Source organism: Manis pentadactyla, chromosome 1 (genome assembly GCF_030020395.1).
Source record: "Manis pentadactyla isolate mManPen7 chromosome 1, mManPen7.hap1, whole genome shotgun sequence".
In the NCBI taxonomy this organism is placed as follows: Eukaryota; Metazoa; Chordata; class Mammalia; order Pholidota; family Manidae; genus Manis; species Manis pentadactyla.
The window spans coordinates 11610400-11624245 of NC_080019.1; the positions used below are offsets into that span (position 1 = coordinate 11610400).

General features: G+C 49.6%; 1 protein-coding gene across 5 annotated transcripts in view; it reads right to left on the reverse strand.

The window, feature by feature from the left end:
- Positions 1-3660: 3660 nt before the first annotated feature.
- Positions 3661-13846, reverse strand: part of SLC25A37 (solute carrier family 25 member 37) — a 37757-nt gene continuing 27571 nt past the window's right edge. For 2 of the 5 annotated variants that reach the window (XM_036888787.2, XM_036888789.2), the window contains exons 2-4: positions 11357-11585; positions 9174-9230; positions 3661-7335 (exon numbers count right to left, since the gene is read on the reverse strand). In XM_036888787.2, the coding sequence (XP_036744682.2) occupies positions 6815-7335; positions 9174-9230; positions 11357-11585 (807 nt within the window). In that variant the 3' untranslated portion in view covers positions 3661-6814. Of the gene's footprint in view, positions 7336-9173; positions 9231-10434; positions 11586-13528; positions 13744-13846 lie in introns of those variants that run through there. The other 3 variants (XM_036888788.2, XM_036888791.2, XM_036888790.2) reach the window with 3 other exon arrangements.

The window sequence follows — 13846 nt, forward strand, 5'->3', positions numbered from 1 at the left end:
TTTAAATATGGCATTTCCGTTCCACTAAAATACCAAGACAGCCTGGATGTTCTATAGACCATTTATCCGGTTTGTTTCCAGCTTTTGACTTTCATGAACAAGCCTGGGATGTGCCTTAATTATCATCTTTGGTGGCATTTGGAATATTATGTCAGATGCATTAGGAATGTGCTGGGAGGGAAAGCAACTGAACTCGGCAAAGATGGGATTTACAAGGGAATCACAGAACGCAAAGTAAGGAGAGGGGAAGACAAACTGGGGGGAAAGGATAAAAACAAGGAGAAACAATGTGGGAATTGCCCGTTGCTTTTACATGACACCTACACATTAGAACTAATGACACCTTTTCCTTCCTAAAAGCCTCACCTCTGGGCTGTTCATAACTGTCTGACCGCTCCCATCTCTCCCGGTTCCCATTTCTATCCTCATTCACAAATGGAAGCACGCAGCAAGGTCCCTATTCTCTCCTGGGGCTCTCATTGGGTGCATGGTTTTAGCCGTGACACCCCTTCACTTAACTGCCAAGCCCTTAGCTCCAGGGGCAGCGTTTCTCCAGAGCACCAATATTCTCATCTCTCCCAGGCAGCTCCACCTCTGATTGCCCCTTAGGGCAAATTCAGCAGGACTTCAGAAGTTTGCAAGGAACAATGGTTGTTGCTCTTGTGAGGAATGGGGAAATACTAGGCTACGGAGATGACCTACAGTCTCTGTCCTCGAAGGGCCCACACTCTGGGCAGACAGCGGCAGAAGTGCAAAGAAGGTTGGCCACTGTGAACAAGGCCAGGTTCTGATGAGGAAGAGAGAGAGATTTGATATAACAATCAGGAAGAAATTCTCAATGGCTAGTAAGGCTCAGGGCACCCTAAAGGAAGGATTTTGATGGGCAGAGAGGGGAGGTGGGGGGAAGAGGCAGAGGGAGATTAAGATCTAAGTGTCCGTCCTGCTGTCGTCTTCTGTTTCTCTTTATTCCTTCACATAGGAACTGAATCAGGGGCTAGGATATGTAGGGGAGCCTATTCTTGAATTTCATAAGCAGCAAGGTTCTGAGCGAGCAAGCGGCAAGGTAAGCCTCTGGCAGCAGGGGGCAGGAGTCTCTTGAGGGTGGGGGACAAGAGCTGTGATCTGGGACACCTCCGGCAGGCACCGGGACATCTAGATGAGCCCAGAAGTTGAGCTCTGCCTCCTCCGTCATCTTTCCAGAGGGGCCGGTTGAAGTTGTGGGGGAAGATCAGCACCCGGTATGGAGAGGCAGGAGGTCCAAATGCAGAATCTTCCGGAGCAGCCATCCTCAGCTGGCCCAGAAGGGAAGGAACTGAAGCTGGTTGGAGAGCCAGAGAAGGGGGCCTGGAGGAAGGCACAGGAATGGAAGCCAAGAGCGGCGAGTGACGAGGCAGCTCTCAGCCCAGAGGGCAGAGCTCCGGTGCTCTGCATGCCCTGGGAGAATGAGCACTAAGACAGAGGCAGACTGAGGGAGTGGTCGCCTTCTGGGCCACCACCTGTCACTCCGCCCAGCCAGGCCTCCCTCCTGACGCGGCATCTCACCTCACCTGTCCCTGTACCCCGCTCCCACCCCTGCCCCACCACCCCCACCACTGATTCTGCTCCGACGCCCTTACCAGCTGCACTCATCAGGCGCTAGGCTCTTTGCCTTTCCCTTAGGCACCCCTCTTCTAGCAATTTCACTGGGACACCAAACCACCCATCTCCCAGCCTCCCCCCATGTTCCTTCTGCCAGGTGATACTCCCTAAAGCCCTGCTGCAGGCATGGTGTCCTCTGCTCCAGGACTCTGAATGACTCCCTGTTACCTGCTGATAAAAGGTCAAACTCCTTATGGTGACAGTCAAAACCCTTACTTGCATCACCACCAGGACATCTCCTGCAAACCCTTATGGCTGCAAACCTAGCCATTCTCCCTAACTGCAGGCCTTACCCTCAAGTCACCCACTGCATTCGCCTTACAGACAACTCTACTTTCCTCCCAGGGCATGTCTCTCTTGTACAACTGTGGGCTTCCTACATTCTTCTCTGAGATGTGTGTCCCATTAAGGCCAATCTGTGGGTAGGACTGGAGTATCTTAGGAAGGGGTGGCCGATTCACTAGAAGCAGTGGGAACTCAGACATAAGGAGACCTTGACGCAGGAGAATGGGAACCCTGTCCATTCATGGCTTCTCTAGGGCTGGGCTGGACAGGGCTCATAAGTGATGAAGATGGCCTCTGCCACAGAAGGACAGAGAGGGCCAGCACTGGAAGGGACCTCAGGCTGAAGGCGAGAAGCTTATCTAGCATTCCTCTCTCTCTCTGCAAACGGTTACCGAGCACGCCCCACACACCGAGCACTGTGCTACAATGCCGGCAGCAGTGGATGGCTGAGCCGCCTCTCCGAAAAGGAAAGGCCCTGATCTGCAGCACTTGCCTGTGTCTGGTGTACACAGTCCTACCATTGCTGATTTCAAGCCAGTAACATGGCTTTACTGACTGCAAAGCTGAGAAGAAATGCACACAATCAGCTCCAGGGAGCTGGGGCAGCAGCTGCCTTCCAGCACAGCATGATGGGGGTGGCGGTCGGGGACAGTGGGCAGCACTGTGAATGAGACGGAGCAGAGAGTGTCACAGAGCTTGGTCCAACGGCATCGTGTCACTGCTTTGCTTCCAGGCGGCTTCTACTACCATCTGGGTAGACCTAGATGTGATCGCATGAAGGAGGTCCAAGTTTTCCTTGCATTCCTCTATTAGGCTGTAAGGTCTGAAGGGCAGGGAGCCACCCCTTCCACGTGGCTTTTCCCCCCAGCACCAGGCACGGCACTCTGCTCATGGGAGCCACTCCAGGTCTGCTGGCAGATTTACTGGTGGGGCAGGGAGAGGCAGAAGGCACCCGTTTACACTGAAGGCAGGCTCCCGGGTATCTGCGCCCTGGGCTGGTGTTTCAAGCGGCTGGTGTCGGCCTTTGGTAAAAGACAAAGCAGGCCCACCTCCAGCCTTCCCACTCCAGTTAGTGCCCTGTTCCCACCTCCGGGGCCCCTGCCCTGCTTGCGGCTGGTTCTCAGGCTCACCCTCAATTCTGTTCTCCACCCTTGGGAGGCCTTCCGTGCTTATGCCCAAAGGCAGTGCTGACTTCAAAACCATGGGAAGCATCAAGAGCTGTCCTGGGCTTCTCAAAAGGGTCTGAGACCTTCCCCATCCCACTCCCACCTCCAGAAAAGGCTCAGTTCTCTAGCTTAACCTATGACCTTTATGAAGTATGTGTAGATTCTGGTCACCCAGGAGGCCTTCCATGTACAGGGACCCTGGCTGAACCTCTGCAAAGGGATTAGTGTGTGCACATGTGAAAGAACACACTTGGGTGTACCATGTAGCAGAGCTGTGTGTACCATGTACTTGCAGCTGCCACACACACTCCCATGCCAGGAAGGAAAAGCTGCCACATTGCTGGCATGGTGAACAAAGCCTGAGGGGCTGCCCTCACCCAGCATGGCAATGTGACTGTCTCTGCCGACCGCTTCCATCTCTAAGAGGACCGAGAGGGCACTTTCCGTCGAAGCCACAGATCCTAGTCGTTAATGTGCGCTGCTGGTCCAGGCACCAAGCCACATGGATTCGGTTCCTTCTCTGCATCCACTCCCCTCTCACTGCAACTTCCCACCACAGAGCCCACAACACTTCAAAGATCAAAGCTTTATTTTCTCTAGCTCCAGTGTCACAACGGTAGCAGCATATCAGAAATATAAACACTCCTTTCCTTCTTCAAAGAACCAGCAACAATTAGAGGCAAAAACAATGGTATTTACTACAGGTATTTAAGAAACAACACTTGCTCACCCTTATACATTGTGCGTCTGGCAGGTAGGAAGCTACAGTACATTCGCATTTAACAAGCACAGTCATTCTTAAATAAAGTTAAACAAAACCTTATTGGCAAAACAACACGGTGGAGATGCAGCCTTCAGAAGACTTTGGAGGACAGAGCTGGAATAAGACACTGTCAAAAATAAAACCCACACACACAAAAGGATGTAGACCAGTAAACAGCTAGATTCAATCAAAAGTTAAGAACAAATAGTCATGGATTAAAGATTTATCCCATTTGCAAAAAAAAAAAAGGTCAATTTTTTACTCTAAAATAGATATAAAACTGATGTACGAGTGGTTCAATCTCAAGTCATGGTATGGTCTTGGCAGCAGTTTCACATGTGTGTGTGCACACACATTACTGAGTATTGTACTCGAGCGGCAGCGCCTGGCTACAGATGTTACTCCTAAGCCATGAAGGACCGAGTTGTGCCACAGTTACATGACGCTGGTCACCATGGAGGTGGGGGTGGAGAGAACATCTCCCTATCTAGCTACTCCTCCACGCCCAACAGCCTGCACGGGGCACCAACCCACCTCTGGAGCTCAAGGCGAGGCAGGGAAAGCAATTTCCACCAAATGAACCGCCACTGCGGTCTTAGTGCTTTGCTACTTTCAAGCTTTCTCAGGTACAAGGCTCAGCGGGCTGCCGGAAGACCCAGCGTGAAAGGCAGGACAGGCGGCACCACTTCCCGCCCGCCCAGTGCACTGCACGAGGCCAGGCAAGAGCAGACCTGCCTTCCAACGGAGCCCACGGAGCTCTGGCCCCCACTTCCGACCTCTCTTCCTTGCATTTGCTACCCAAAGTTTTCCAGAGAAGTAAACACTTTCTCTGAATAAATCGAAAACAGAATCCTGTAAGAAATAGGGAGTATTTTGCTGCAGTGTGGCATATGGTGGGTGGATGCAAAAGGGAGATTGATTATTCTAGAATTTGGTCTAGTTTTCTTTCATTTACAGGATTGAACAGAGATGCAGGGTGTGTTTAGAGAGCCGGCAGCACGGTCTCCAAGGCCTTTTGGCATGCCTGGGAGAGAAGCTGGCCGGGGTGGTTTCCAGGCAGACAGGGAGTGGGTGCCGGGCGTGGGGCGGTGAACTCCAAAGTGGGACGGGTCGGCAGCTCAGGCCCCCAGCCCAGGAGCAAGGTCCCGCTCAGGGGCACATGTGGTAACCACCCCATGTGGGCCTCTCCTGTCCCTGACCTGAGCACTGCTCCCAAGGCACTGTGCAAGGTCCCAAGATAAAAACTGTTCCAGTGCCACCTGATCTCTTCCCAGGAAGTAACAGCCTCTGAAGGGGCCTGGTCTGAGCCTCAGCCAGATGCACATTGACCGTGCCTGAGGCAAAGGGCGAAGGGCAAAGGGCACAACCAGGCTGCCAAAGTGCGCACACACACGCGCGCGCGCGCGCGCGCACACACACACACACACACACACACACACACACACACACACACCCATGCTTCCTGCTCATTTTTAAAGGAGGACTCTAAAAGGAAACGGTGAAGCCATTCGGTCTCCCCTTGGAGAGATCTGGCAGCCAATCAAAGGGCGTGGCCTGCGGAAACAAGCTTGCATTTTCTCCTGGTGATAATGCGGCCCAGATGCACCATGCCAGAAAACGCAGGCTAGCCTCGCATTCCCATGCAGACCGTGCAAGGCGGAGGGCAGCTCCAGGGGCAGCCTGACCGGTGCCTGAGGGTCGGGGCTCACTTGAGCAGCGGGGCTTGACTGGAGGGCCTGGATCCTGTCACTGTGCGGTGAGAGGGAACTGGTGATAGGGCAGATGCCACAGACATACTTGCTATGTTCTTTAAAGTCCCTACAACGGCACAGGGAAGTGCAGATTTAGTCAAAACACACACAGACAAGAATATCTGAAGTGCCTGAGTTAAAAGGTTGATGGAGAAATAAGTCCTGGGATAAAGGTGGGATGTACCCCAACTGCCTACCCAACAAGCAGCCAGTGACATTTCAAGGGCTCCTCTGTGCTGGCCCCAGGAGGCACACATTCACATCACCCACGGGGGGAAGGAAATGGTCTCAGCAGATCCAAGACCAGCCATCTAATCAATCCTACTGGGGGCCACAGTCCCACAGTGTGAGCAATCCTGCCACCAGGCATGCATGCAGCGAGAGAAAATGCCCCAGGGCCAGATCTTTGGTCCTGGAATTTTTAGAAAAGACAGAGGGAAAAGGCACAGGAAAGTGACTGATCAGACAAAAGAAAAAAAAGTTGCTGGAAGTCACATATCATTATTTTGATTTTTTTCAACGTACCCTTTTTATCCCCCATGAAAAGAGAAATTCAAAATATAAGCTTTATTATTTTACATTTAAGTGAAACTTTCATCTGGGGGCTCTAGCCAACATGAGGCCACCTTCGGCAATTCATTACGGTGGTGCCTTTTCTGCTCAACCCCGATGGAAGAGTTCAGCCTTCTATTTTTTTTTTTAAACAACAGCTTTATATTCCCAGCTGTCACATGTACTTGTACACACACACACACAAATTCAGACCTCTATGTAGAAAAATAAAGGATAAACATTATCCGACTATTTTATACTGTCCTGGAACTTTCACACACATAATTAGTTTTTCCTTTCATGTTTTCAGTCACTGTGCACTTCTTACCTCCTGTGTGGTCTACAATTCTAGAGGAGGAGACTGCAGTGAAGCAGAAAAGCTACGTTCCTCTCAGGGGAGGGACAGAAAGAGCACTTTCTCACTCCCCCTCCAAAGTCTTGCCCCATCTACCACCACCTCAGATGTCCCTGCAGACGCTTGGCCTTCTGGTAGGCGGCTGGCCCACCCTCCCCTCTCTCTAAGGCGCCAGGGAGCGGAAGGCCCCCTGAAACCCCCCGCCGCAAACATCACCTTGGTGTGAGGGCAGGGGAATGGAAGCAGGCAGAGAGAGCCTTTTAAAAATAAAAGATTCTGGAATCCCTTCCCACTGCCCAATCCTTCAGTATGGAGTTCGACTCTCCAGCTTGTGTTTGGTGAGGAAGTATTTGAAAAACTCATAGACAGACCAGGAAATGGCAGTGGAGGGCATCTGGTAGATGACGCGGGCCTGCATGCCCTTGAAGTAGCCAGGCAGGCCGTTGAGCTGGTACACGGTCCGGAAAGCGTTGGCCATGCCCGACAGCCGGCCGCTGATGTTGGCCAGGTTGAGGGCCATGTTCTCCTGGGTGTTGAGGAGGGTCTTGCACACATCCAGCGGGGTGGTGGCGGCTGCGGCGAGGGCCCCCGCCAGCCCGCCTGAGATGATGTGTGACTGTGGGTTGTAGCCCCGGTGAGGGTTGACCTGCTCCTGCAGGAACTCGTAGGTGATGAAGTGGATGGACTGGAAGGGAATGTTCATGGTCAGCTGCGTGGTGTAACTCCGGTAGAAGGCCCCCAAGCCCTCCGTCCTCCAAACCGTCCAGATGCAGCTGAGGGCCGACCGGTGCGGCGAGTTGTACATCTGCATGCGCTGCTTCACGACTGTGGTCGGGCCGTCCACGGGCAGGGGGTTGGATTTGGCCCCACCCCAGATCGGAGTGAAATGGGAAGCCAAACCATAAAGAGAAACAAGCAAGTTTAGACACACTGGTGGCAGGTCACAGAGAGCCACACATACACAGCCCCAGCCCAAGAAACCACAGCGGGCCAGCTCCAGGCAGTCCCAGGCAATCCCAGGCAATCCACTTAAGAATGTAGCTCCAAGACCCAGTGCCAGAAAGGTGGCTGTTTCATGAACGTTCTCCTGCCTGAATCTTGTTTAAGGTGGTTCCTAAACCAGGCAGCCACTTCAAACTAGAGTCACTGATCTTATCTCCCATCACACCTGTCACAAATCAAAATCCTGCCCACTCCCGGCCCCTCTGCCCTCCTCCGTCTCAGCTGTGATGTCTGTCCTGTTTTTATTCGCAGTGGTCATAGCTCTGGCAGTACTTCTGGTTTCTGTGTGTCACAGTGCTCTTAAAAGGGACCCTAGAATTATGTCAGTCCAAGCTCAATGACAAACTCCAACAAAGACCCCAGCTTTGTTAATACAAAAGTAATCAGTAATTCAAAGGACATGAGGCAAATGAGACCAACTTGTGGTCCTTTAGGCTTAGACTTTTACTAGTCCCCACACATTGCCAAATGAACACACACACAGTGTCCTTTCCTTTACTTCTCTGCTCCGTAAGTCAGTATGTCAAGGAGAAGAGGGGAAGTTGAACCTCATTTTTTTCTCCTTCAAAAATATAAATAAAATTCTGGCCTGATTGACATGGGCCAATGCCTTAAACACACACAAAAAGGAGCCCCTTTCCCAATCTGACCCATCACATCCTTGAAGGTCGGGCCACACCCCCTGTCTGCTAGAGAAATCTTAACCTTAAAAGACAAAAACAAACTTATAACAAGACTTAAGAGGTTGACATTTTTCCCTCAGATGCTTCCTCTGGCAAGGGGCCATTTTCAGATGGGGGAGAAAAGTGGAGAACCCACCACATCTCCCAGACATAATAACCCAGCTTATAGGAGGCCCACCACGAGGTCTGAAAGCTCCTCACAATTCAGACCTGAGTCAGCCAAGCTCACTGGACACAGTAAAAGCTGACAGAGCATAAGTCTGAACAGCTAAGGATTATTTTATAATGCTCCCAAAATTTAAAAGAAAAAAAAAAGATAACATGAGGAGACAGCTAAAACAATACGTGCAAAGGTTTGTTTATGAAGCAGAGTGACGCATACATGGCAGTTCAAAAATACTGTCTACACTGGCATATATTTAACCTTGTCCTTAACAATTTCTAATTTCCCTTTAAAAAGCAAATTGAACATAGGCCCTAATGAATAGCCTTTGACAGGTTCCTCCTAAATTTGTCTAGGATAAAAGTTAACAAGGATCAGGGATGTGTGTATGTGTGTCTGTACGTGAATGTGCACACATACACCTGCACACAGAGGTTTTAGAATTGTGTAAAATCATGCGAAAGAATCACCAGGTTATTAGAACGACTCTCTGTCCCCACCCCTGTCATTCTGATTTAGTAGGGCTGGAGGTGGGGGGTACTCAAGAACTAGTATGTCTAACAGGCTCCCAGGAGACAATGCTGCTGTGGTCTGCAGGTCACACTCCCAGGGGCTCTGTTTAACACAACAGGAATGCCGTAAGATCAAATGGCTTATGTCTCTTCCTGAGGCCTTCAATAATGTGGTAAAGAATACTGCTTATTCGGACTAGGGACCAGGAGTTCCCTTGCCCAACTTTCTGCCATCCCCCACCCATTATTTTCTGCCCCTCTGCACATCCCCTACTGCCACTCCCTGGGACCATGAAACATTACCTTCTGCTGGATTCATTACTGCATCGTGGAGCAGGGTGGCCATACTCCCAGCTATCCCTGCAAAACAAACTCCAGAAAATTACCCTCTGGGACCAGGTGCTCTGAGGAAGTTCCTGGAACCTAAATTCGGACCAAACCCTGGACACAGCTTTCCAAGAGGCAAAATTCATGACCAACTCCACCCAGGTGAGTGCTTGACTCCTAAAACCCTCAAGTGACAATGTAAATAATGGATAAAAACAGGGAAGGTAGCCTAGGTACAGTTACCTGCATTTTAATCTTGCAGAAACCTCATTTTCTCTCCTGTAGTCAACCCTGGGGAAAAGCTAGTTGGACAGTGCATACAAACCACACTTCACGCTTTTCCCACTGTCTAGATTTCTCTCCTGTCCCTCGCCTTTGCCTGCAGATTAACTCACTCGGCCCTTAAACTGGTGCACTCAAAGGGGATGATATCATGTATATGGCTAATGGGGAAGAAGTTAGATGAGAAATCTTTACAAAACTTCCTTAATAAAATCCAGGCATTTTCAAGGAAACAGGAGAGCGGAGAAGAAAACAGGAAGACATGGGGTAGCCTTCCAGGGTTAGTGTGCAAAGCTGTGACTTGTTTCAGAGGTGGTGCTCCCCCTCTGAGGGTCTCATCTGGCCTGGCTTCAAGAACCACGAACCTCAAAGGCCTGGTTCACGTCTGGAATTTTGCTTCCGCTTTGCAGGTGACACTGTCCAGTAATTAAGAGTACCACGGGAATGTGGGAAGGATGGGGAACACCAGGATAATGCTTCCGAAATGTGCATACATCCCCCCACCCAACCTCCACACACACTTATGGTTATCCCAGAAAGGTCACAACGCAACCTCAGCGCACATCACAGCGAAGCAGTAACAGAGCAGCAGAACTTGGTATAACCTGGGTTTGTCACGCCGCCTGCAGGGGCTCAGTGACCAGGGGACCAAACCATTCCATAAGGCAGTTTCAGTCAAAAGAGGGACTTGGAGACACGGATTCAGAGACAGCCATCAGAATACAGCTCTTAGTGACCATCCCCATCAATGCCACTTGGGGCCAATTTTTAAAAAGCAACTTTAAAATACTTCTTGTATTTCATCTTTATAAGTTAGCACTTAAATAGGAATGCATTTGTTCTCAGTCTGTCCCTGGAATAGCCTTGCCTCCTTGAGGCAACGACGCAGCTTTCCCCATCTCTGTTATCCCTATAAACAAATGTCTGCAAACCAGCCAGCTGGAGTTATTATTACCAGGTTTGCTGATGGAAGGGATGCTTTTTGGCTTCCTCTGAGTAGAACAGAACGAGAAGGAACAAAAGCTGTCGCTGATCACATCTACCTCTCCACTGTTGAAACATTAATTATGTTAAAATAAGTACACCTTATGCTGCTAGCCATAGTCCCACTCCACACCCAAACAAAACCAACGAAAGCAAAACCCACAGGACAGGCAAAAATAACCGCTCAGCAGGGCCCAGTGAAACATGCCTTTGTAAGAGCGGACCGCCAGCTCGCGTCCCCACCCCAACCCTCTCCCTCAAAACGACAAAAGAAAATTCAGCCCTTGCTCGCAGAGAGATGCAACTCAGACAAACGGAAGAGAATGGGGGAGAAATTCCCAAACCCCCAGAAGCTTAAGGTGGGAAAGGTCGTCTGCGCTGGAGCAAATCCTTTGTCAGCCATAAAACTTCTTGACCTTTTAAAGCTTAGTTAGATCTTGACGTTGTAGAGACCTGTTGAACCAGTTTTTAAATAGTCTCAAAGAAGCTGTCCAGATAACTTTTTTTTTTTTTTTTTTTGGAATCCAGCATTCAAAAGTTTTGTTTCTATTCAGGGTTTTTTCCTAGATCTGATCATTAATTGCTTTTGAATGTTTAAAAAAAAAAAAGAAAGAAAAAAAATGAAAAACCCACAGAACAATGGAAACCAAAACACCTCTGTCACGGATTGTCCCCAGGCTTTATAGAAAGCGAAGGAGGGGAACAGGAAAAGCATGTGTGTGTGCACGCATGTGTTTGGGTGTGTGCACACACGACTCTATAGAGTTCTTTATTCGTAAGCAAGCGTGGCGGAGATGAGGCGTCAGGCTGCTGGGTCACGGGGAGGAGAGCCCTGGGGAAGGGTCTGTTGAAGGAGAGAGCTGTCTCACTCCAGACAAACGCTTTCAAAATACCGTTGGCTAGGTGGCTGTTTCCTTGGTGGTGGAAAACAGCATTTAAAGTCCTTTTCATGTTCTCATAGCAGGCAAAGTACATGGCATGGGCAGGCCCCGCGCCCGTCACCATCACGTTGAGGCCCCGCAAGGGCCGCCAGAAGCCTTCAGTCCGCATGATTTTCTTGAGGGCTCCGTAGATGCTTGTGTACTGGGCTTTGGGATCTGGATTCAAACTCTGCATTCGTGTCTGGCGGGGAGGGAGAGAAACCAAGAAAAAAAGTGGGAGTTAACGAGGATGGTAAAGGAGGGAGAGGAAGACCCACAGAGAGTGAGAGAAAACAGTCCATTTTCAGAGTTTCACAGGATTTCTTGGTGGAGAAGACATTTATTTATTCTCTCCCTCCTGGAGTAATCCCTCTCCCAACATCCACACATCCACATGGGTTGCATTATGCCCAGCAAAGGGGGAAAGGGCTGGGGGTGGGAGGGGCAGGATTTGGAGTAGGAAGACCTGCCCTTCCAGGCTGTGTGACCTCTGATGAATCCAATCCCTGAACCTCTCTGGGCCTCAGGACCCTTGACTGAAAAACGGAGCTGTCATGAGCATCAGATGAAACAATGCATGTGAAAACCCTTAATAAACTTAGCGATCTCATCCAGGGTAAGTATTATTATTATCCTATTGCTCCCACTCTGGGTCTAAAGAATTCTGCACCTTCACTTACCTGAGACGTCTGTGTTCTGCAAGCCCCTGTTCAGCCCCCTTACCAAGAACTGTCCCTGGAAGACTCCAGCCCTCACCCCCTCATCTCCTCTAAATACTTTTTGTATTTCATCTTTATAAGTTAGTACTTAAATATCATTGCTCTTGTTCTCAGTCTGTCCCTTGAATAGCCTTGCCTCCTTGAGGCACTGACACAGTTTTCCCCATCTCTGTTAACGCTATCAGACTACTCAGGCTCTTGAGTGGCTGTGCTGGTTAACCTGTGTCAACCTGGCAGGGCCACGGTACCTACACTGGCTCCAGCTGTGGCCAAACACTAGCCTCGATGCTGCTGTGCAGGCATTTTTTAGATGAGATCGACATTTAAATCAGTAGACTTGGTAAAGCAGATTGCTTGGCACCATGCAGGCGGGCCTCATCTAATCAGCTGAAGGCCTGAAGAGGGGGAAAAATCCTGATATCCCCCAAGGAAGAAAAAACTCTGCCTCCAGACAGTCTTAGGACTTGAACTGTAACATCAACTCTGCCCTGGGTCTCCAGCCAGCCTGTTCACAAGCCTTACAGTCATGTGAGTAAATTCTTTAAAATAAATCAATCTCACTGTCTACACACACACACACACAGTTGTCTCTTTTTCTCTGCAGAACCCTGACTAGTCCAGCAGATAAGAAATATTTGCAGGTGAGGGGCCCCCACTGGCTCAGTCCTGCAAAACCAGCAGCCTGCTTTCTTCTGCAACCCTGCACTGGACACACACGCCATTTGGAGGCTCTCCAACCTTTGGCAGGAATATCCTTTAGTTGCCATTTATCACCAAATAAAATCATACAGAAAACTCATCTATAAAATGGAAGAAATGCTTCTCTGAAAATGGGGTGACAGGCCCTGGGCCGTCTCTCATTCCCCAAGGCAGAGACACACCCCTACCCAACTCCAGGGGTCCCAGGGCTCAGAGAAACAACAGGAAAACCAATGACCTAAATTAGCAGTCATTTTCAGATTTCTGATTCCACCAGCTAGGTGCACACTGTTAGCAACTTTTCATTTTGCCAAGAAAGGACATACAAATGATAACAACATAAGCAACAATCACCACCACCCTCCATTACAATCATCATTTCCTAAAAGAAATGACATATTTTTAAATGCTTACGGAAAAACAGCAAGGACTATCTCTAATTATAAAACTGTTTTTACATTAAATGTAGCTTTATTAAAAACTCACTACTTTACCCCTTTTTTTCTACCACACACTGGTACAAATTCCTGCTGGCCCAGCCTGGGGTCCCAGGGAAGAGCTAGTGGGAAGGGACAGGATCAGTGACCCTGTACCCTTCTGTTGAATTATTTTCTCTTCTAAGCCATTTCAAAAGGGCCTTGAGGCTGCCTGGTAATAGAGGAAACATTATAAGTAAACAAGACCAAGAGAAGGAGAAAGCAAGCAAATTTATAAACCAACAGGATACCTGACTCGGGGCCACGAAGCCTTCACTTTGCTCCTGGGTACAGAGTGAATGGAGTCCTCACCAAACAAGCACTCTCTTCGGAAGGGGCAAAACTGCTTCTTTGGGGATGGGAGAGGCTCTCTAGCTCTAAATTCTAAAAGGTATTTGAAATCACTCAAGTTTTAGAGCAAATTCAGCTTTGCCTTTCGCCTAGCTTGTCTTGGAACGACAGCACAGCGGTCCAGCACACGGGCGTGGGCGTCTGAGAACAGGATCAAATTCAGATGCCATCACTGACTGTGGGACCCTGGCCAAGACGGTTAACTCTCTAAGCTTTCT